Source organism: Nothobranchius furzeri, chromosome 16, assembly GCF_043380555.1.
Source record: "Nothobranchius furzeri strain GRZ-AD chromosome 16, NfurGRZ-RIMD1, whole genome shotgun sequence".
Taxonomy (NCBI): Eukaryota; Metazoa; Chordata; class Actinopteri; order Cyprinodontiformes; family Nothobranchiidae; genus Nothobranchius; species Nothobranchius furzeri.
In genome coordinates this window covers 49,391,561-49,415,427 of record NC_091756.1, presented here as the reverse complement: position 1 = coordinate 49,415,427, position 23,867 = coordinate 49,391,561, and the positions used below count along the sequence as shown (strand labels likewise).

The 23,867-nt window shown below is 40.5% G+C and overlaps 3 protein-coding genes across 4 annotated transcripts in view; 2 read left to right on the top strand and 1 right to left on the bottom strand.

The window, feature by feature from the left end:
* The window catches only part of myo1d (myosin 1D), a 142,907-nt gene extending 140,676 nt beyond the window's left edge, over positions 1-2,231 (top strand). Inside the window, exon 22 of the mRNA XM_015962652.3 lies at positions 1,852-2,231. Coding sequence (XP_015818138.3) covers positions 1,852-2,008 — 157 coding nt within the window. The 3' untranslated portion in view covers positions 2,009-2,231. The remainder of the gene's footprint in view (positions 1-1,851) is intronic.
* A 6,927-nt stretch (positions 2,232-9,158) lies between these two features.
* cdk5r1b (cyclin-dependent kinase 5, regulatory subunit 1b (p35)) lies at positions 9,159-10,818 on the bottom strand. Its single transcript, XM_015962655.3, has 2 exons — positions 9,766-10,818; positions 9,159-9,318 (listed from the first exon to the last, which is right to left on the bottom strand). Exons 1-2 carry the CDS (start codon positions 10,665-10,667, stop codon positions 9,297-9,299), a joined length of 924 nt encoding a protein of 307 aa, XP_015818141.1. The 5' UTR covers positions 10,668-10,818; the 3' UTR covers positions 9,159-9,296.
* Positions 10,819-13,011: 2,193 nt separating this feature from the next.
* On the top strand, positions 13,012-23,064 carry psmd11b (proteasome 26S subunit, non-ATPase 11b). Of its 2 annotated transcripts, none has more exons than XM_015962659.3 (13): positions 13,012-13,156; positions 14,031-14,132; positions 16,371-16,567; positions 17,887-17,944; positions 18,773-18,967; positions 19,534-19,678; positions 19,774-19,834; positions 20,056-20,118; positions 20,783-20,908; positions 21,686-21,721; positions 21,804-21,855; positions 21,940-22,082; positions 22,175-22,709. In XM_015962659.3, exons 1-12 carry the CDS (start codon positions 13,066-13,068, stop codon positions 22,080-22,082), a joined length of 1,269 nt encoding a protein of 422 aa, XP_015818145.1. In that variant the 5' UTR covers positions 13,012-13,065; the 3' UTR covers positions 22,175-22,709. The 2 variants fall into 2 exon arrangements, with proteins under 2 accessions (XP_015818145.1, XP_015818144.1); XM_015962658.3 differs by having other exon boundaries at positions 13,013-13,156; positions 22,170-23,064.
* The last annotated feature ends 803 nt before the right edge of the window (positions 23,065-23,867 follow it).

The window sequence follows — 23,867 nt, the reverse complement described above, 5'->3', positions numbered from 1 at the left end:
CTAAGCACCCGTTCACCCAGAAAGGTTCTAACTGGGTCTGACAGCCACTAAAAGCCCTCCGCTCCAGCAGCTCGGTATGGATCAGTCCTTCAGCCCTCCTGTGTGATTTCTACTGGTATTCATCTTTGTTTCCTCAACTAACACACACACCAGCTCCACAATGCTGAATGTAACCTGCTACTGTCTCCTACATAATAAAAGCCTCTGATCAGAATAACTACACAAAGCACCAAACACCTGTTTTAGTACTGAGCCGTTTCACAGCAGACATCTTCACTTCAGTAAGACAGAACCTCCTCAGAGTTAAATGGTTGTTTTTGTTTTGCTGTTGATAAAAAGTTGGAAACATTTTAAAGGTGTTATTATTATTATCAGACACTGAGTTTTTAATGTGGGCTGAACATGAAATAGTCTCCTACACCTGCAGAGAATCTCTGCTATCTATCACTTGGTCGGTAGTAGCAGAACAGCTGATACTTTTTATGTAATATTACATCCACAAGTTTCAAAAACCCCTATCAATAATGTGTACCGTGTATGTGTCTACATAGTAACTACTGTTGTATTTAGTGTCTTCCATTTTTTAATTTTTGCATTCTTGGTCACTTTTGTACTCCCTTGCTGTCTGTCTGAGCTGTGTAACACACACATTTCCACACTGTGGGATCAATAAAAGTCTTAGCTTGGTTTATTTTATCTTGACTCATGGCAGGGAAGTCTGTTGTTGGTTTAACATCCATGAAACCGCAGTGTGTGTGTGTGTGTGTGTGTGTGTGTGTTTGTGTGTGTGTGTGTGTACACACACACATATTAGTGATGCACCGATATGAAATTTTTGGGCCGATTCCGATATTAAGATCACTGGTATGGCCGATAACCGATATTTGCCGATACCGATATGCTGACATAAATGCTTCTAAAGTCAGTAGATTTTGTATAGAATGAAAATTATTATAGCTGGATTGGCATTATTATTTACATACAACACACACATTTGCGGTTCTGAGATGATTACATTCACTGTCACATGACATGACTAAACAATTACACATCACCCCCCTCATCCTCTGAAACAGGCAAACTAATAGAGACGAGATGGAAAAAATATTGGTTGTTAATATCGGCTCGGTTTTATTTATCGAACCTTTACCTATAAGTTAAAAAATGACTAACATTGGCCGATACCGATATTGATGCCGATATATTGTCCATCATATATATATATATATATATATATATATATATATATATATATATATATATATATATATATATATATGTATGTATGTATGTACGTATGTATGTATGTATGTATGTATGTATGTATGTATGTATGTATGTATATATATATATATATATATATATATATATATATATATATATATATATATATATGTATATATATATGTATATGGGTGTAATTTATACACTTTTTAGGCTTTCCTTCTATTTTACAAATTTAACATCTTTTAAAAAGGTTTTATTTATTAAAGAAAATATGTTTCCTGTCTCTGTGTGCTGCTGTGAATTGTGTCAGTGTGTGTGTGAAGGAAATATTACTCAGGTTATGTCATAATGTGTTTTAAGAGTCCTAGTGTGTGTGTGTGTGTGTGTGTGTGTGTGTAATGAGTTTATATCAACACACATTTAAGATCCTGTTGATATGAGAAGTGATGATTTATGTTCTAAGCAGCATCTTGTTTTTTCTCTGGTCATTAACAAGTCTAAAGTTTTTATTGTAATTGTATAAAGTCTGAGCGATGAGAGCGGGGGATGTGTGTGAGCCAGCTTAGATATCTGGTTTAACATATTTAATGTTTTATTTTATGTTTCTGTTTGTTGACTCTCCAGTGAGAAGAGGAAGCTGCAGGTGAACATCGCGAGTCCGATCCAGTGCAGCATGAATGGCAGGAAGTGCACGATCATCGTCGAGCCCAAGATCAACCAATCACAGCCCGACTTTACCAAGAGCAGATCTGGTTACATCCTGAATGTTCCTGGAAACTAAGAGAAAGCAGCTGATTTCAGACCCGGCTGGGTGATGAAGATGATTCCTGAGCTTCTATGGATGAGCCAAAGCAGCTCTGCAGTTCGTGTGGTTTTGATTCCCTGTTTTCCAAATCTTTGCCAAATGTCAGCTCTTCTGTAGATGTCTAGGTGATAATTAAAGAAGTATTTGATCTTTCACATTAGTTAGTTAAACCGATTTAAAAACATTTCACTAAATCTTATCTGCCACTTTATCATTTAGTTAGAGGTGATTTCCTCTGTGCAATAGTTCATAGGCTGATCATTCTGAGTCCATGTGGGGGCAGATCAAACCAGAAGCCTGAGAAACTCAACATCATGTTTATATCAACACCAGCTGCTCACATCTGCTTTAATGCAACAAACACACCTTTGTATTTCTTCCTACAGATTTGCTATGCTCGTTCTGTTCATTAAAATAGAGGATAATGGAGGATAAAACGGACCTGGAATGTCCAGTTTTAGTTGGTGAAATGTTAAAAGACCTCTGAGGGACAAATGGGCTGTTTTAGTTTCAGTCACAAGGTGTTTAGTAGAATATGTTGAGCATATTCTGGACAAAAAGGTCTGATAAATAAAAACAATAACATGTTAAGTTCTAATAATTTAAATATTTTCTCTTTCTGCATCATAGCTTTATATCTAATAAAACGTGTTATTATGTGCTGTTGTATCTGAAATAAGGTTATAAATATTTATATGGAACTGTTAAACCACATTTAGAGGTAAAGGTTTAGCTCAGCTCTGGATCGGAGTTAAAACACACACAGCTGAGAGGCTTCCATTTAAACTCCTGCAGCTCCGCAGGCTTGATGAAGATTTTCACTTTTCTGAAAGGGCAGAAGGCAACACAACACGAGTCACACGGTCATCGAACACAACACTTCAGTGGGCTTTGTGTCGTTCCCACCAGCTGTCAGCTGTGCTGAATGTTTGCACCTTTTTTAAGTGTTAGATAGCAACATCGTGTTCTGTTTCCAACTTATAAAACAGCCGATGTCAGCGCTGAAGCTCAGCAGATGAGATGTTGGGTTTTAGGAGGCGTGCTTGACGTGAAACCTTAGGTAAAAGCTAGTACACACCTTAGGTTTACAGACTGAACCTAGATGGGTGCTATTGCTTGTTTTGGATGAATTCAGCCCAAATCTTTGAATTTTCTTCTTTGTAGGAAAAAATAACTCAACGTTAAAAAAAAGCTAGACAGTCGGGTTAGTAGATGTTCTGGAGCTTTCTATAAAATGTCTGTTTTTCATTCCAGCTGACAAACCACTTCTCTGATTAACCGAACAAACATATGCTGACATTTATACATTGATCAATTATGTTGTAAAAACTCTTAAGATGGTGGATTTTATCAGGGTTAGCTTGGATGCTATTAGCTTTGGCAACACGTTGAACAGCTTTAAGTGTTCGAGGAGGTTTCATATTCAATCCTTCAACGTCAAGAAATTCTGGGGTTTGTTGGATCGAGTTTTGTTTGACAAAAGCCAGAATAATTATGACGCAAAGTGTTTCCATACCACCAAATTAGGAAGGATTGATATTGATGCCAATATTTATTAATCCACAAATACATCAGACTTCTGAAAATCGGAAAAACAAGGCTCCCCCCCCCATGATGTGCAAAAGTCTTGATCCACTCATTCCCTTATGTTTCCTTCCCAGCAGCCAGACTCTCCTGCACTCTGATTACATCTGTAGTTTTCAGGGGTCACTGATGTCTTTAGAGCTTCTTTAGTTTAGACTTTGGATGATTGTTCAGGGCTTTTTGTACCTGAATATTTTCAGAAGGATGTTTTTGTAGAGCTCTGACCCAGTTGTATTTAGAGCTTTGTTTATTTTAGTACCTGCAGCTTCACAAAAACAATTTGTTCTTATTTCTTTAGTTATTTTCTCAGATTCCACTAAAAGCAACACAATTTGACGCAGGCAATATCAGTTAGCACCAGGTAGTTTATAGATGTTAAAGGTGACTTTTCTGTTACCGGGGGTTGGTTGGTTGGTTTTTAGGTTTGAGACTTTTTTGTCCTCCACTTGTTCTTTTTCTAGCAGAAACTCTGAAACATGCTGTCAGGGTCAGGTACAAGAACTAACAGAACATAGGTGTCAAAGTCCAAGAAAGGCTCTGAAAGACCGTCTGGAGAACTGCTGGGCCAACTCCAGTCCACTCTAAAAGATTAAAAGGTCTGGCTGCTTGGAGGCAAAATCAAAAGAAGCTAAAGCAGATGAGGAGGCTTCCTAACATCAGATTATTCCACGACCACCTCTTTCCGTCTGTTTTCTGAGTAAAGTCTTTAGCTGAATGAGTCTGAGAAGTTTTGGTCTTTTGAAGAATCGGATCTTTATTGTCTCTCATTGCTCGATCAGACGCCGTCATGCAGAAAAGAGCTGTTTAGGGAAATCGGTGCATTCATAGTGAGGAAGTGACACTCTGTGTGTGTGTGTGTGTGTGTGTGTGTGTGTGTTTGTGTGGGCGGTCAACTCCCACAGGGCTTTCCCTCTCTACTCATCATTAAGATGAATCTCGTGTCATTTCCCATTCCAGCTCTTCTCTCCCTACTTTCTTCAGGCAAAATGGGGGGGGGGGGGGGGGGGTGTGAACAAAGCCTCATTCGACCTTCTCGCCTCCTCTGCTCCTCCTCCCTCCTTTCCTTGTTTCCTCTTCTGTCAAATTGACTTCCAGCCCAGCTGTGCTCACTGTGTCGTCCTGCAGGTCAGCTGAGAGGTGGTTTTTGTTGTGTTTATTTCTCTGCCTGCAAGATGTTTTAAAGAGAAATAAATCTGCATGAAGATGAAGATGAGGAAGAATACATCCCAACCTCTTTGGGGAAGGCACGTATAAATACAATAGATATCTAAACTCCCAGCAGAACTCTGAGCTTCTGTTGTTTCATGTTTTATCCCAAATGAAACAGATTTAAATATCTACTTTCGCAGATACAAACGAAGACTTCCTCATGCTGCTTTTTTACTTGAACCTAAAATGTTAACTCTTTAGCAAAACATTCACAAACCAAAGAATTTAATTAAATAGCTGGAGTTGAAAAATGTAATCAGAAGTAAATTTTCAGCAGTGTATCAATACAGAATTAGTGCAACGTTGAGTGTTTTCTCATTTATCTGGGCTATTTTAAACAGCTGTGAGGCTTAGAAAGTGTAACATAACAGTTCGCCTCACTTAGAGCAAGTTATAAAGCATCACCAGATTTATTCCTTGTTTTATAATTTATGCAAAACAAGCATTATTTTTCTGTTGTGACGCTTCATAGTGGTAAAAGAAGTCTGTTGTATTTTCTAAACTGGTGTAAATATGGATGTTAGTGCCATTGTGTCGTTCACTTTAATGCCCTTTATTCCAGTGTTTTGTCTCAGATCCGCCCATGTCAGCCAAATGGTAACAAATTGATGTTTGCTGTTAATGTTTCTGCACTAAGTGACTTTATATTAAATCTGGATGTGCCTAATTTTATATCAAGTTTTTGTTTTGCAATGATTCACCATCACTAAGGAAAGGCTGTATTATCATGTTGTTGCATATAGTTTTTTTTGTTTGTTTGTATGAGTTCTTTCTATCCTCCATAATGTCAAATATTTCACTAATCAGTTCATTAATAAATGTATTTGCTCCTGTTTCTGTTTGGGTCTGCTGGAAGCCTTTAACCTACATTCGGTAGACAGACTGATGCCGTGCTGACGTAGAAGTCTCGTTTCCAGTGGCTGACGTAAAACCCGGTGGAGTTAATCCACCCACCAACAGCTGGTTTGGAGTCACGTGCACATGGCTGAATGCCCCGTCGTTTGGGAGACAGTTCTTGTTCCTGGTGCAACAGTCCACACCAGCAGGCTTTGTAATCCTCTCATTAATGAGTGAGTAACTGCTGCAGAGAGGGAGGATGTTTTCTCCTCAATAGGGTGACTAAGTCAGGAGTTGGTGGTTTAATGGACAAGTTCAAAGCTAGTGACTGTCAGAATAAGTGGTAAAATGACACGAGCCTGGTGGATTTCTGTCATTAAAGTTAGAATTGGTGATGAGTTGAACCAGAATTAAGTATTTTGTGTGAAATTTTTACAATAAGTCACAACACGAAATCTTAATCTGTAGAACTATCTGAATGAAGTTGTGTGCACTCGGTTCTGTTTAGATCTGATTATTTCAATAAAAACGTCCTGTGGAGCAGTTAGATGGGTGTTAGCAGCTCATCTGCTCTTTAATCACGGAGGCATTAAAGGATCATTTCCATGTAACATGGAGTTTATTATTCCGCGGAGAAAACAGAAAATATTCCAGATCACGTTGCATCCTGTGTCCCCAACATCAGATCAGAGATAAAACCAACAGCTGCAGACTTCACAGACCTTATTAGCATCATGTTAGCATACGTGTTTTCAATGTTGAAAAAGCACAATTTAAGAACAAAGTTCCTAAAACTGATAGAAACAAGCAAATTTTGTCAAATAAATAAAATACACTTAAGGGGGAAATATTTGGTTCAGCTAGCTTTAGCGTTGCACCTAGCTGGTCAGTGATCAGCTATGACTAACAGACAAGTCTGACCTTTAACAAAAATCTGCATAGTTTGCTAATTAGAGCACATGTGTTTTGGTTGTGTCCATATTTGGAAGATTAAATGCAAAAGAGGTTTAAAGACTTGAGATACATTTGTTTATGGTAAAAAAAACAATTTTGTTTAATCAAACCAGAAGGGGCTGCATGGTGGAGCGGTTGGTAGCCTTGCAGCAAGAAGGTTGCAGGTTCAAATCCTGCCTGGAGTTACGGCGTTCTCGTGCATGTTAGGTTGACTGATGATTCGAAACCACCCTCTTGGTGTGAGTGAGGCCCGTCCAGAGTGTCCACACCACTCCGACCACACATGAAGAATCAGCATTTATTCTATTGTGATGCTGCGGGTGTGCTGGCATCACCTAGCATCACCATGGTAACTGCATCCTTATTCAGACTGTGTTTATATCTGGTTTGTGACCTTGGCGAGGAACAAGCTGCACATATTAACACCGTCAATCAAAGAGTTGGCGCAGTTTTATAAGACAAGCTTGTTTGCTCTGGCACACATCTGGGGAGAAGCATCTCTGGCTAACGGTGGCTTCAATATTTGTAATGTCAGTGCTTACTTGAGAGTGAACTTTGACCCCTTCCGTTCATGTGGATCAGAGACTGTTAAAAGCAGATTCAGTGGTTGTATTTAGGGACTTTTACCCAAAGTAGTAAAATTAAAACTTGTGGTCAAACATGAACTTTGAGCCAGGAAGAATCTGAGACGAGTTCAAACAAAAGTGATTGTCATAGAAAACAGCACAAAAGAACCACCTGTACCTTTGAACAATCAGTGCATTTTATTATCCATCACAGTACAAAAATAAATTAAAAGTAAACCGAAACGTACTTAAAAGGTGAAATTACAGCAGGAACGGTTCAGTCTTTTAGAAAAGAACGCCTTTATCCACCCTCCTGAACTCCAGCGTGTTTACTCCTGTTTCCTATCGTTAAATCAAAACTACACGTTCCCCATCACAAATAAAATGCTTCCATTCACACACACACACACCTTCGTCCATTCACACACATGCATCAGCCCACTGAGCGCCACTCTGTGAAGTTTTTAATCACTGTTTTCTTTTATCTACAAAGTACGCAACAAGATACAGAAAAGAATCAGACCGAATTCTTCAGCTTGAGTCTTTTTTCATCTTTTATAAGCTTATAAACAACAACTTGATGATGCAAGTGAAGAAACATGGCACATTTCAGGCTGAGTCAAGGTAAATGGACAGAGAAATAGTCTGGGTTTCTGTTTGAAGTCTTTACTCTCCTGTTTGTCTTCAAAAACTCATCCAGCTATGTCTCCCTTGATTTGCATTGGGGGGGGGGGGGGGCAGCAAACAGGTCCTTCAATCTTTGAGGGAAACTTTAAAATACAGAAGCCTTTTTTTAGGCACCCATTCATAAAGTTTTATAGATTTTCAAAGTGAAGAACAGAAGAGTGGCCTACATGGACACACTTGCACCTTCCTATCCAAAGTGTGAGGAGCTGCAGATATGATCTCCTCTGTGTGCATTTACCCGCTGCTGTGTCACCTTGACCTGGCAACATTTCTCACACTCATTTTCTACACTTTCACACAAAGATGATTTTCAAACCTCCATTTTGAGCCATTTATCCACCTGGAAATGGGTTTCTGTCTCTGATATGTGAGACTGCAGGTTGGATTTGCTTCTAGATCAGAAATAAAAATATTTTCAGGTCATTACTTAAAAGCTCTGAACTGCATTGTTTCTGGATGTCCTCGAGGCTGCCACGTTGGTGATGGTCAGATTTAACTGTGGTTTAAGTTTAAGGGCCTTGTCATGAGCTATTCACTGGTAATCCCCGTAACATTCACTTGCACAAACCAGATAAATCTTCATTCCCACCATTGATAACCATCAGCACCAAGAAATTCTCCTCTCCAGAATCTGTCCTTTAGTTTAACCAAAATGACTGCGAATGTGCAGAAACGATAAATACTTAAATGGCAACAAATTAGGTGTCAGAAAGTAGCTAGAATATGAAAATCCTCCCCACCAGTTCCGACATCAAGGATATGGCACCATTATAACAGTTTTAACGCTGAATCATGAGCACGAAAATCAAACGTCATTCCAAGATGCTGCAACACAACCTGTAGACGAAAAGTACAAAAAGGTTTTTTCCCGGTACAGAAATAGCCTATTTCAGCAAGCAGAGCTAAATGAAACTAGAGTCACTTTGTTCACAGCATTCTCTAATGCAGATGCAGTTTGATTTACAAAACCAAATTTAAAGAGGAAACAGAATATTTAGCTCCTGAAGATGCAGTAAAATCGCATGGTACATTTCTAACAAAAATAACAAAGCAAAGAAAACTTGAGAAAAAGCAATAAATATAAGCCTCCGAAGCTTCTGAGGAGCAAAATAATAAAAACATCCATTGACATGTTTGAATCTTTTTTTTCTTTTTTCTAGATGAAAATAAAGTCCATCTGAACACGCACGATATACATCCACTGGCTGTTGTCTGTTTTCTGTAGAAGTCCCACAAAGCAGCGCTCACTGTCCATCTCCTCATCCATGTTGTTGAGTCTCAGTAAGAGGGACTCCAGCCCCGACGGTTGTTCTGTCCTCGGGTGGTCAGATATGCATCGCGGCAAAAACCAGTCGTGTTGATGGAAGGGGTGTTCCAGAGAGCCAGCCGGGGATGTATGTTCATCCGTGGAGCGTGAAGGAAGCCAGTCAGGCAATGGCTCTCACCCTCCTGCAGTAGGCAGTGCACAAACAGTCAGCAGGTCACTGGTGGGCTGCTGCAGCCTCAGTCCTGTCCACATTCAATGCTGTTGCTTTCTTTTCTATAATGTCTTTACTTTATCTAACATCTGACAAAGGACTCACCCAAATCTGGCATTTTTTTAAATGTGTAAATTTAAAAAAGCTGTCATTCTTGAGTTTACAGAAAATCTGTCTTTTGCAGGGCTGAAAATAGAGTTTGGCTTTTAGAAGCAGTATAGTCGATGAAAGCAAATACTGAAATAAAAAGTCCAGACTGATTACTAAGTGGCTATAAACACCTTCTAACTGGCCTGGCCTCTCCGTGGTCTGGACAACGATGAGCAAATAGCATCACTAATAATCAAAAGGTGTCACAATGCCAGACTGGATTAGGACCCTCACCCCTGGTCTCCTCCCACCCCCAGCATCCCCTCACCGGTCCAGGCCGATGAGTAGGCGGCTCCTCTCCTCCTCCTTCTGGCTCTCATTCTTCAGGTCAGCGAACACCTGAGTGAAGTAGTGTGGGTCGGAGTTGATCTGGAGCATCTTGGTGCTCATCAGGTTGATGATGGACAGGCAGCGATCCCAGAACGTCTCCTTGGAGGACTCCACCAGGAAGGGCTTGAGCGGGTATGAGATCTCATTGCCCATGTAGGAGTAAGACAGGTAGAGGCAGGTGAGGAGCACGGCCTGCAGCTCATGCTCCGTGGCCACCTCAGAGGAGACCACGTCACGACAAAGCATGTAGACGAAGACCACATTGGCAGGTGTGATGAAGCCCTGGTCCTGCCAGCCCTGCAGAAGCAGGGACCGGTCCACGCTGCGCAGCCACAGCACCGGGTCAGTGGGGGATAGGTGCTTCAGACGGTAACAGCGCCGACACAGAAACTCCCCCAAGCAGCGCAGCAACTCACTGGTGGAGGCCTGGACAATCACCCTCTTAGGGGTCCCAGGGGCCACATTGGAGTTAGTCAGCGGGGCCTTTTTCACCGAAGAAGTGTTGTTGGAGCTCTTGGTGAGAGCTGGGGTGCTCTGGTCATGGGTGAAGCTGGACAGGTTGGCGCAAGACTGCGACTTCTTCAGGTTTTCATTGTTCAAGTGGGAGACGTTGTTCTGGTAGGTGCCGTTGGGCTGCACCTTCTTGGAGCTTTTCTTCTTGGCCGACACGGCCACAATCCGTTTCCATGGCAGCACATTGATCAGCGAGTGCCTCTTCAGGTTCTTGTCTTTGGCGTTCTTGCTGTTCTGGACGGCCGTGTAGTGTCCCACGGTTGCAGGTCCATCCTCGAAAAGAGCCGCCTTTCTGTAGCTAGGTGACAGGGACAGCACAGTTCCCATGGCGACGGTGGGAGGGGCTCCAGGAGCTTTGGGGTCAGGGGGGTGTCTGCTGGGGAAGAGGTCCTGAGGGCCTCGAAGTTGCAGGTGCTTCTGGGATGTGGAAGTCCCGGGCTACAGGCTGCCGCTGGGCATCAATGGACTGTGAGGATCTCTCTAAGGGATCAGAGTGGTGTGTCTGCCCACAGCGCTGAAGGAAACAGACAGACGACAGATAAAGATCTGTTTGAATTATTATTCTATATAACCCCAACCTAAAACATATTTAGTTTGTATCAGATTATATCCTAATTAGATGTCATAAATGTCTTTATCTGACAAAAATCAGGAGAGGCATGCATGAAAATTAGTTGTTTTTACTGCAGATGATCAACAATGTTAGTTTGATTTTAATGGGAAATTCATGTGAAAGCAGCGTCATTTTCTAATAGGACTGAGCTGCACCAAGGATTGAAAATGGATCTGTAATCCATAATTCACTGTGAGGGATTTACAAGCAATGGACGACGAATGAATCACCACCCACCCCCACCCCCGCACTAAAATGGACGTCAGAAACGTAAACACCACAAACAGGTGAAGGTCGCCTTTAATGCATCAAACAAACAAGATCATAATGATTTTATTCAGAAACATGAAAACAGATTATTTTATCATTTTTTATTCTTCATTTACTTCAGAATGTCAAATAATCCAATAATAATAATAATAATAATAATAATAATCACCATCATCATCATTATCGTAATCACAAATGCCATAACAGGGTCTAAATAAACGGCTGGTTCTGGTGCTACTTGGCGCTCTCCGTGGTGCTGAAACTGCGGCTGCGTAGCCATCAGATCCGTCGCTCTGATAGGCGGTGGCTTAAAAATCCAGATTATGGCTCTCCACCGTAATTAACACAAGATGTCCTCAAATTCACCTGACGTGGATTGCTGCACGTACATGATTGTACTCCGTTAAAGGAACGCTCTATGTTCCTGTCGCTTGTTTTGAAATCCACAAATATATAAAAAAAAATCACAACAAACTCACCAGATCTCCAGCTCCAATGCGTAAAAGGTCTGCGTCTCCCTTCTCAATGTGCGTTTAAAACGTTAAATCATCTCGAATGTTGAAACGCAACGAAGGAGATAATCCAGTTGGAGGCAGTGAAAGGAGAGGAACACAAAAAGAGAGGATGCAAGCAGTGGATGGGGGCGCCCGGAGTCGGTGGTGCGCAGACGGCAGAGGGCAGTTGTGGAATGGATGCTCGGATGAGGATGTGCTCCTGGCTGAGGGATGCGGATGCTGCGGGCTGATGTTGCGTCTCTGTGATGATGGTTGACGCAAAGGCGGTACTGAGGCGCCGCTCTGCTCTCTCTCTCTGTGCGTGGCGCTGCTTTTCCCTGTCGAAACAGCGCCCCCTGCTGCCACAACAACGACCTGACGCTCCATTTATCTGCAGCTCAAATAGAATCAGTCAAAAGAATGGATTAAAAATAAACTTCTTCCCTACTTACGATAATGTACATGACAGAGTTATCTGGAAACATATGAATAACATCAGTTCTGTAAAGGTATAAGCAAATCCAGAGGGTTTTAATCAATAGCTGCTCTTATTTAGTAAAAAATGGTCAGAAATTATTGAGGAAACCCCTTTTGTAAATAAAAACAAAAAAAAGTTTGTTTTATTTCTAAACTGTTTATTTATTTATTTATTTATTTATTTATCTTTTGGGTAATATTTGGGTTTGCTATTTTGAACTAGTCGATCTTATTTGTCTGTTTATATACATTTTCTTGTTTAACGTGGATTTTTTACCACTCACTTTGCTTTATAATTTTTTTGTGTTTCCTCTTTATTTTTGTCATTTCGTTTTTTTTACAAACCACTTGAAATTAATTTGATAAGAAACAAATAGGTCTAAATGAACAAATACGTATCAAGCACAGAATTTTCCATCTTCTCTTGCAATTTTACACCAAATGATTATGTTTAAATTATCTATCGGCTAAGAGACACAACAATAGTAACAGTTGTCATCCGAGACTAGCCACGTTGTAAAGAAAAGTTTTGAATGAATTTTATAAACGAACCATTTCTCAAGGGCTCCAAAATATAACACGTTGCTTATTTGAAAGCAAAAGTAGCCTAAAAAATTAAACTTTTATAAATAGAAAAATAAAAAAATGGTAACATAGAATCTAAAACGAAGAATGACGACAAATAAGCTCATTATTTTTATTTTAACGGTATAAGTTGGTGGAATGTCGATGGTGGAGCCCCGTCCATAATGAACTACATTTCCCTGCGTGAATTAAAGTGCATGGCTTCGCACGTACAGGAACGTCCTCCACGCTCAGTAACGTATTCCCCCCACGTACTTTTCATTGAAGTAGAATTTGAATAAGGAAGATGGCGGCTGCAGCAGTGGTTGAGTTTCAGAGAGCTCAGTCTCTCATCAGCACGGACCGCAACGCCTCTATCGACATCTTTCACTCAATAGGTGCGTCTTGATTCTGTCTTTCCAGGTGGACATTGTCCATTGGAACTACTTAGTTATCTGTTAGTCGTCCACAGCTTGGATACAGGGCTTCGGTAGCCCAAACCGGTGCTCCGTGCCGTGCTGACTCACTGTTGAACGGCGGCTAGTTACTGTTAGCCACTGGACGCTAGCGGCTTTAGGCCTGAGTGTGACATGAGTCAAATGAGAGCAGTAAAATCATTTTTGTTAATGAAAATCTAGTTACTTTGTGTTTTTGTAGATTCTTAAGTATTTTTTGCATAAAATTGTCACGTTAGCGTGGGTACGGCTGCGGCTAGCATTAGCTTCTGGTAATCAGAACACAGTGGAAAAACTGCCCTCTGAGTAAAAAGAGCCACTATTTATGAAATCTGTGATACATTTATGAGATTGGGTCCTATATAAAAACGATAAATAGTTAACTAACATTACGTGCTGTTCTGATTACCTGGTCGTGCCTGGCTTTCATTTTGCCATGTCACACCAGTCGGAAAACTGTCATCCTACCTGTCAGCTAGTGGTTCTGAAAAATAACTTGGTTTATTCTTCAATTTACTAATAAAACTGTGATCTTTATCTTCCACAAAGCTTGGTATGTAATGGTTTCGTACTTGAAAATTATGTTATTATTTGGAGCTTTGTTTTGTTTCCGATCAGCTCCTTATGCATCTAAAGTCAGGTGATGTTTGGGGTAATATTGACATTTTTATTTATCAGCCTACTCTTAGTTTTCCAAACTCAGTGTTATTAACTTCTAATACAATGGCAAACTAAATCACTTTGTACCCATTTTCAGAAAAGTTCTGTTTAAAATGTTAGTTTCCTGTTTAACCTGCTGCATTTCTTTCTATTTTAGTGAGACGAGATGTTCAAGAGAACGATGAAGAAGCTGTCAGGGTTAAAGAACAAAGCATCCTGGAGCTGGGGACACTCCTGGCCAAGACGGGACAAGCTGCTGGTAACGATTTAACTCTGAGCATCTTTTTATAGCTGCTAACTATCTTTGATAGTTAAAATGTTTTACGAGAAAAAGGAACTATAAGGACTATTGTTATTTTTAAGACTTGGGCACTTGGTGACAATGTCACAACTGCCTTAAATGAAACATCTGGTGCTGCCTTTTCACAAGATGGCATCGTTTCTTGAGGATCTAATGTAGTTTCTTTCAAATACAACAGAAATATATAGCACTCTGATAAAGTGCTATCAGTTTAAGTGGTGATGCTTATCTGAAATGTTTAAAATCTAATGTCTAATGCTTTTTAAAGGAGACCACTGAGTCCACTGATCTCAGGCTCAGGGGGAGAGAGTTCCAGAGTCTGGAGGCCACAGCAGCAAATGATCTGTCACCTTTGGTCTTAAGCACAACCAGTAGGCTTTGGTCACTGGACCTCAGAGACCTGCTGGGGGTGTAGGGACTGAGAAGGTCCCTATGTCCCTATTTTTGTATGATCTTCTTCACCACTCTCTCTTTATTCTGCTCTCCCCACCTATTCCACCTTCCTCAGGATCCACTGATTTCCCTCTTTCCTAGTCACTCTCTCTCTTAAACATTTTTTAATCACAATTTTCTATTTTTTGCTCATTTTAAATATATTTAACCATTTTCTAAATTATTTTTTATAGTTTTACATTTTTTGTTTTTGTGAAGCGCCTCGTGATTTTTATCTTGAGAGGCGCTATAGAAATGATATTTTCTTCTTTTCAATGTATGATGGTGCTTGTCCATGTAAGGCCCTAAGAACCAGAACCAGGATCTTGAAATTAGGGCTGAAATGAATCATCGAATTAATTGAATGGTTCGGTTCATTAAATTCCTTGATTCATTTTTTATGGATTTGAAGCTTCGTTAAATGTGCGCTCCACAGTCTGAACACATTTTACTGGAGCTGTGGTGGAAAATAGAGAAACCAGCAAAGACAGAAACCATTGTAAAAGGCAGACACGGCCCAAAGTTTTGGATCAAGAGTTAAACTACGAGCAGAATTCCTAATGCTAAGCTAGCGGGTAACATTGTCGCGAGCTAGCGTGGTTCAGAAAAAACTTTGGTTGTGAACGACTAAACTCCACAAGCGGAAGAAAAATCCCCATCACCCCGTTTATGTGTGGATCTCTGCTGCAGTGTGGGGCAGAGCCGCTGCAGCTACTGTCTGGTTGTTGTTAAGAGTCTGCTCCATCCACCGCAGGAGTATATGACAAGCCGTTGTAGCATATAATTTACTAACACTTGTATATTTTAATACAATTTAGACTAGATTATGTTGCCAACTAGTAATTAATAAAATAAATATACCACAAGTACATTGTTACAATTAGAAATTAAATGTTAGCATTTCTAGTAGCTTGCTATTGAACTTGTTAATTAAATTCTACTGATTACAGTATATGTGAATATATTTAGATGTTATTTTGACTAGGATGAGGTCAATACAAACCTAAATTGAGAATGAAATGCAAGTCAAATTTTGTTCCATAAAATATTTATTAACTATAATGATCAGGTGGGAAAAAGGGAACTAGACAACACCAATTTAATATATATTATTGAGCCTTTTATAATTTTGCTTTTTTATTTTCATATTTTTAGCAGCAGACCATAATCTTGTTTCACTTGAAATGTCGTCAAATAGAATACTCGATTAGTCCATGGAGGATTCAATAGAATACTCGAATACTAAAATATTTGATAGCTGCTGCCCTGCTTGTAATGAACCCTGAAGTTGACTGGCAGCCAGTGAAGCTGGAGGAGAAGCGGGGTGATGTGGGTGTGTTTGGAGGACTTGGTCAGAAGCCGAGCACAGGCGTTCTGAACCACCTGTAGACGGTTCAGGGAGGTTCTGCTCAGACACGTGAAAAGAGAGTTACAGTAGTCTAAGCGTGAGGAGATGAAGGTGAGGATAACTGTCTCAAGTTCAGAGCGGGACAGAATGTGACTCAGCTTAGCAATGTTCCTGAGATGGAAGAAGGAAGAGCGAACAAGAGAACTGACATGAGAATCCAGGGTGAGGGCTGGGTCAAAGGTCACACCAAGATTCCTGACAGAGGGTTTCTTGTGAGAAGCAAGCTGACCAAGAGAGTCTCTGACTTTGGGAACCAGCTTGTCTGGGGCACAGATGAGGATCTCAGGCTTATCTTCATTCAGCTGAAGAAAGATCCCACCATCCAAACAATTTCTGCTTGTGGTTTGGTTTTGCAGAGCTTGGTGGCTTGTTGAAATTTGTGAGGCCTTTCCTGATTTCTATCAGCAAAGCCAAGGCAGCCCGGCTCGTTCGCTCCCTGCTGGACCTCTTCCTCGACATGGAGGCCGCCACTGGGCAGGAGGTGGAGCTGTGTCTCGAATGCATCGAGTGGGCCAAGGCAGAGAAGAGGACCTTCCTACGACAGGCTCTGGAGGTCAGAAGTAGCCTTGTATGCCACACCAATCACAAACTTCCACTTCAAACACATTACATGAGTTATCAATATAATGTAGTGGAAAGTTCTTTGATCCCCACTTTGTAATCAAAGTTGTTGGTGTAAATTCAAACATACTCATCAGTAGCTCATTTAAGATGTCTCAGGAATAAGTTCATTTAGAGTCGCCGTTTCTCATTCGCTCAAAATGCAGCACATACAACAGATTATGAGCAATAAGAGTTAAAACAAAACCAAAATCTGAGTGGAAGCTTCGCCTGATGTTAATTTCTTAAATGCTCTGACTCATGGAGTGGGAGACGCTTTGACGCAGAAAGTGGAGGAGCATTTAGTTTAGTCCCATGTGGCATGACATCGCTGTGAGAACACCAAATAAAAACTAGAAGCTTTATACACGAGTGTTTGGCTGTTGTAGGAGATTATCAAATGCTTCGATGACACGCTGGTGGCATCATGACTAAACATCGTGATCAGATGTTGTGTTTACAGACAGTGTTGGCTGCTTTAATCTAAATGACAACAATCAATCAACAAGGTGGTGTTTGAGGCTGACACAAGGGACATTTTAATTAGAATTATTCACACAACCTTAAAATAAAGATACATTAATAAAATAGGTAAAAAAAAAAAGTTTTCATGCAGAATCACTATAAAGTCGTTTTTGTTAAGTTGCTGGAGTTCCTCCTGATCAATCCTTCTAACATGATTAAGCTTGATTAAAAACAGAAAGTTTCTTCTTAACTTGTGTTGCGTTTATTATTTTAGCTGAATGGATTTGTCTTATTTGGATAAAATAATTAAGGATGAGTTGGAAAAACAAGACTAGACTTGATTTTATATAAAATCCTAAACCTATGGAAGAGTTTGGTAGTTTGTTTAACAGAAGTCTCATGTGAGAGCTTTTTGTGTCCCACTGGAGAGTTGACTGATTTGGATGATCAGAGCTAAAGTCAACAGCTGACGGGGTCAGAGACGCCCAGATCTTCAGCTGGAATCACTCTGAATCGCTACATCTGACACTTGAGATGTCTCGTGAGTTTCGGATGACTAAGTATTTTGAAAGAACATTTGTCTCATAAATGAGCTGAAAGTGATCAAAATTATAGCAACATGATGGTGAGTCCATGCCACTCGTGGAGGAAAATCAAGAACCCTTAAATGTTTCAAGACCTTTTGGGAACGTCCACGTCAAAGCTGTTTAAGTGGCAGCTGCAGTCCAGAGAGATGGAGACTAAAGATCCTGCTGTCTTAATATGATGTCATCCAAGCGACTGTCTGATGTATTCCTGTGATTTCAGGCTCGGTTGATCTCGCTGTATTTTGACACCCAAAGATACCAGGAGGCCTTGGCTCTTGGTGAGTTCTCACAGATTTCAAAAGTCTGTTTGCAGGTCCTCACTAACCCCCAAATTCCACTACCTCCGCTCCGCCCCCGCCCTCCGCTGCCGCTCGCTTCCGAACTCAATTTTTACTGGTACCCGCTCTACAACGGCTCCGCTCCGGTGCGGAGACCTGAGGTGGGCAAACAAGCATGCGCGGGATTTTCGAGATCTTCCGATACAGTCCGAGCAATAAACGCGGAAGTTAGATCCAAACACCCGTTGTGTGGGAGAAGCATCGAAATGAACTGTTTAATCTGCCCATCATTTGTGTTGAGAGATCAGCAGTGTTTGGATCAACAAAGTGTGACCACTTTGATAGTGGAAACTGTATTTATGGCTTACTTTTGTGCATTTAAACTTCAGCCGCCATTGATAGTTGTTAAAAGTTGTTAAACCTGTGCATATGAAACAAAAAACGCCTTTTGTTTATCGATGTATTGTGAAAAACGGAAGTTGTGCCCGCTCCTTTTCCTGTTGGACGGTTGTGATTTCTGTCCATTGACTGCGGAGGTGCTCCGGCGTCCGGCGAAAATAGGATCGATTCCATTTTTGCCGGACGCCGGAACAGAGGGCGGTGCACGGCGCCGCACTGCCGGAGCACGGCCGCAGTAGTGGAATTGCTCTGATTGACTACGACGGGACCGATTTTGCTCCGGCGTTCGTGTCGGAGCGGAGCGGAGGTAGTGGAATTTGGGGGTAACAGCAAGTTTAGAGGAGAGATTAACCACAAATCAGAGTTAAGGTTGTGTTTTTATCTGTTCCTGTAACACTTTACGTGCACCACAACGACTCATCCTTACAGGCTCTCAGCTGCTGCAGGAGCTGAAAAAGATGGATGACAAAGCTCTTCTTGTGGAGGTTCAGCTGCTTGAAAGTAAGACGTACCACGCTCTCAGTAACCTGCCCAAGGCCCGTGCTGCCCTGACCTCAGCCAGAACCACTGCCAACGCCATCTACTGTCCTCCGAAGCTCCAGGCAGCGCTGGACATGCAGTCAGGTCAGAAGTCCGACATCAATGTAAAGAGTTTAAATGAGTTGTTTCTAGGGGTGGGCAATATAAACAATGTAAGGTAGAAACAATATAAAATTGCGTAATGATAAGTTTTTGGCTCTACCGCGATAACACATGATGTCTCTAAGATGTGCACCCGCGCCGACATTGGAACAGCAGAGTGGCAGCATTCTACACTTTTTGGATGTCTTTATTCTGCTGCAGTATATTTTCCATAAGAGGATTTTTTTAAAGCATGTCATTTTGACATATATTAACAAAGGAAAAAATATATCTCAGTATATATCGTAATTGCACATGCTTCAGATTATGTCGCAATATAGATTTGAGGCCATATCGCCCAGCCCTAGTTGTTTTCTTCCTACGGATAATAGTTTGTGCATCACACACACACACACACACACACACACACACACACACACACACACACACACACACACACACACACACACACACACACACACACACACACACACACACACACACACACACACACTAAATGTGTGTCATCAGCCTGGCAGGTTTTTGTTGACATGTCGTTGTGGCTGCAGGGATCATCCACGCAGCTGAGGAGAAGGATTGGAAGACGGCCTACTCCTACTTCTTTGAGGCCTTTGAAGGCTACGACTCCATCGACAGTCCCAAAGCCATCACAGCACTCAAATACATGCTTCTGTGCAAAATTGTGCTCAACCTGTGAGTAGTTGTGTGAATTTATGTGGTCATTTACTCAGAACCTGGAATTCACGTTTTAACTAAGAATTGTAAACGAGTTGTTTTGCTTCCTTCAGACCAGAGGAGGTACAAGCTCTGATCAGCGGCAAACTGGCCCTGAGATACGCCGGCCGGCAGGTCAGTCCAGCCGCTAAAGCAGTTGGCTAAACAGCTGAGGGGTTTGGGTTTCTATGGTGGAAGAGAAACTGAGTTTCAATACTTCTTAGATTGAAACTTTTTTGGTCCTGCCTTTAAAATTTAAATTAAGTGAAATATGTTTAAATATTTTTACTTAAAATGCAGCGTAATCTGTCCACCAGTTGGATTTAAATTACAATATTTTCTGTCTCCGTGTTTAGACGGACGCCCTGAAATGTGTTGCTCAAGCCAGCAAGAACCGATCGTTAGCAGACTTCGAGAAGGTAAGAATCATCCTAGGTCCACTTCATCCTTTTGTCAGATTTTTTATGGGGGCGGTCTCTGCGCTGCCACGGACATCCGTTCATCTTGTACATAGCTTGCTTTTCATTGAGATCGAAGCTGCGCTCATTTAGTTTTTCCGCAAGCCGCTCCTAAAGGTGTTTGTCACTCAGTCCCTGTGCAGTCTCAGGTGATCTGAGCTCCAGCTCTAACGGAGAAAAGCTCCTGGTGCGCTACACCCCTTCAGTTTATCATCTCAGCTGATTCCGTTTACAAAAACGAAACTTGTGCTCGTTTTTACTTTTGTTTTCAGTATAAATGCCGACCAGAGCTCGGCATTATCTCCGCAAAATGCCGAAAGTGATATGTACAAGCAGTGTATTGATTTTAATGTTTTATGGAGAATGTAAACATTTACTGTTTTTCTTTTTTGTACAATTCAACTGTTTTTACTGCCTTCATTCTGACCAAATAATCTATTAACCTCTCCTCATAATTCCTACCTGCAGTGTAATTAAAGTCCAGACTAGGATAGTTCTGCATGTGTTTGGTTTGTCTTCACAATATTCGTTTGGTCTGCTTTGATTCAAACTCATTTTAGTCAGCCGTTTGTAGGCAAGCATCGTAGGATCTGAGGGTTTTAACTGAAAGCCTTCTGTCGTCCAGGCTCTCACAGAGTACAAAGCAGAATTGAGGGACGATCCGATCATCAACACTCACCTGGCCAAGCTGTACGACAGCCTGCTGGAGCAAAACCTCATCCGAGTCATCGAGCCGTTTTCCAGAGTACAGGTCAGACTCTGCCAAGTGAAACCGTGTGAACAAGTACTCATGCTCTACAGTTTAATTCAAACTTCAGACCTGATGAGGGTTTTAACTTGGTCTATGCCAGGGGTGTCAAACTCATTTTAGCTCAGGGGCCACATTGAGGGAAATCTAGTCCCAAGTGGGCCGGACTGGTAAATTAAAAACAACTCAGATTGTTTTCTTTGTTTTAATACAATCAATATAAAACAAGGCTGGAGCCTGAGGACAGTGTATCCAAAATAGTACAACACCTGAAGTGTACTTGAAAATTTGAATAAATAAATAAATAAATAAATAAATAAACATTCCTTAGTGATTCAAAGAGCTTACAGATCACATGGCTAGATCAGTTTCATGCAGCACTTAAAGTAAATTTGACTCATTTTACTTAACACCTTTTAGCTTTCACCGGCACATCAATATCAGAAGTCACATCCTGAGTGGTGGCCAACTTCAGGATGTGATTCAAGTTCTTGTGTGAGCCTTGAGCGCAGCTTTGTTTTATTTATGCTCATTACAGAGAAAACTTGCTCACAAAGACAAATTTACTTTCACTCTACATTGTAAAGTATGAAAATAAAGTTTACACAACCATCTCACGGGCCGGATTTAACCCACTTGCGGGCCGCATATTTGACACCCCTGGTCTATGCTAATAAATCTGGAGATTTCTAATCGTAGAGTTGGCCTAACAAGTGTAATTTGTCATTTTCCAAAACTGATTATCAAGCCTTTTGTTCATTTTTCTCTTTCTGGTTTCAGATAGAACACATATCGGATCTAATCAAACTATCAAAGGTACATTTGACTTAAATTAATTCAGTTTTAGCAAAATATGTCAAACTGCACTTACCCCCACCCCTTTGTTTCTCTTGTAAAGGGTGATGTGGAGAGGAAATTATCACAAATGATTCTGGACAAAAAGTTTCATGGTAGCAGAACTTTGTTTTGTTTGTTTTATCTGGTTAAAACAAACATTGTCACCCATTTGCTGATGTGTTTTCTGACCTTTGCAGGAATCCTCGACCAAGGTGAAGGTGTTTTAATCATATTTGAAGAGCCCCCGGTGGACAAAACGTATGAAGCAGCCTTGGAAACGATTCAGAACATGAGTAAAGTTGTGGACTCGCTTTACAACAAAGCCAAGAAGCTCACATAGGTGAAGACATTTCATAGTTAAATAGAATCACAAATCTTTTTATTTTTTTGTGAATCATGTCCTAAAAGTGTTTGTCTCTGTTCTCAGAGCAGGATTCTGTGGCTGTGCGATCGAGGAACTGTGTGTGTTTTGACCAGCATGTGTAAGATTCGAAGAAGGGGACAAGAAAGAGCAGCAGAGAGGATTTCCCCATCAAACGTCCCTCCCTACACGGACAGTCTCATTACTACTCCTGTTTATTTCCTTTGATTTTTATATCTATTCAGGATTCTGTAAAACACTCAGCGGCCAAATCAGGCCATCAGGGAATATTTTACGACCACAAGGATGGAACAAATACTAGGTTTAAGAGTACAAATGGGTTTATATCAGCCGTTAACGGACTCCACTGCAACCTCACATGTGCAACGTCGACCTCCACGGCCCTGCGCTGCTAGCGGCTGTGTCAGCAGCAGCAAGGCTGCTTTTCCACGTCTTTCAGAAGCAAACTGTTTTTGGAAGGTTGGATTTTGTTCAGAGAGCTCTCACTAGATCTATTTTAATTTGTCCTCGACCATATCGATGCCAACATTTAAGTCCCCTCTGTATTTCAAATATGTATTAAACAATTTGTTTCTGATTTAGTGATTTTTTTCCCTTTTGTTTGTTTTTAAGGAAAATCAGATGATTGCCACAGGTTTGCCCCTCCTGCTTTTTTGTAAGTTTCTAGATGAGACAGTATGCCATTTCACCACTAGTGCCACTTTTTGGCGCTTGAGTTAGCATTGGGGATTGGGTGCAACATGAAACGGGGTGGAGGTAGAGATGTTTTTGTTGCCTCTGAGCATCTGAGTTTTCCTGAGTGAACACTTCTCCATTGGTAGTTCTTAGCACTAGCGTGGTATGCTAGTAACCAAACAATTTGTATTGGTTTGATTTGGTTTTGGTTTATTTTCCTCTTATATAAAATACATTTTCAAAAATAAATATTTTGTATTTTAAAGATTTTGTCTTGTCTCTTAAAATATGCTGATGGTAACTGAATGTGAGAAGAACAGGTGTTTCCCCAGGTCGCTAAACGGTCACGTTTCTATTAAATTGAATTTGAATGTTTATGCACTGAAATCGTTTTTAAACTGGTAAAGACAAAATGCAATCTAAGAGTCTTTGTTGCTTTTTCAGTCTATTAAATGGTTTCTGATCAAAGGGCATTATTCATTTGAATAAAATATTGTCTTTGATTTTTTTTCTCTTACATAAAATGTAAATTTTACAAAGCTGTACACAATAAAGTTTCATAAGAAAACTACAAAAACTTCATTTAACGGTTTTCAAATGATAATGCAATGTAACAAAGTTGTGCTCATGAAAGTAGCTGTTTATTCTGATGTCATTAGGATAAAAGGCAGTTTTACTTACGTGAAGTTTTTTTTCTGTTTTTGTCAAAAGAATCCAGATGGCATAGGAATTAAAAATTAAATGATTTTACACAATTAAGCCAAAATTGATTAACATCAATTCACCAGAGTGTTTACTAGTTATTACAAGATTACATGCACCAGTGTGATAGGGGTGCTTGTAATCTCATTTGAAAATATTTATTTTTCCCATTTGCTGGTTTGTAGACACATTTTCAAACCTACAGTTCTTCTAACTTGTAATTTTTAAAATATACATAAAGATATCTAAAGTGTGAAAAAAGAAATTTGTCAGCTTTTACACGTTTCTTTATTTCCTAACTCGTTTCCGGTACTGAACGTAAATTAGACTGACGGGATTAATTTGAACGACTTCTATTTTAATTTT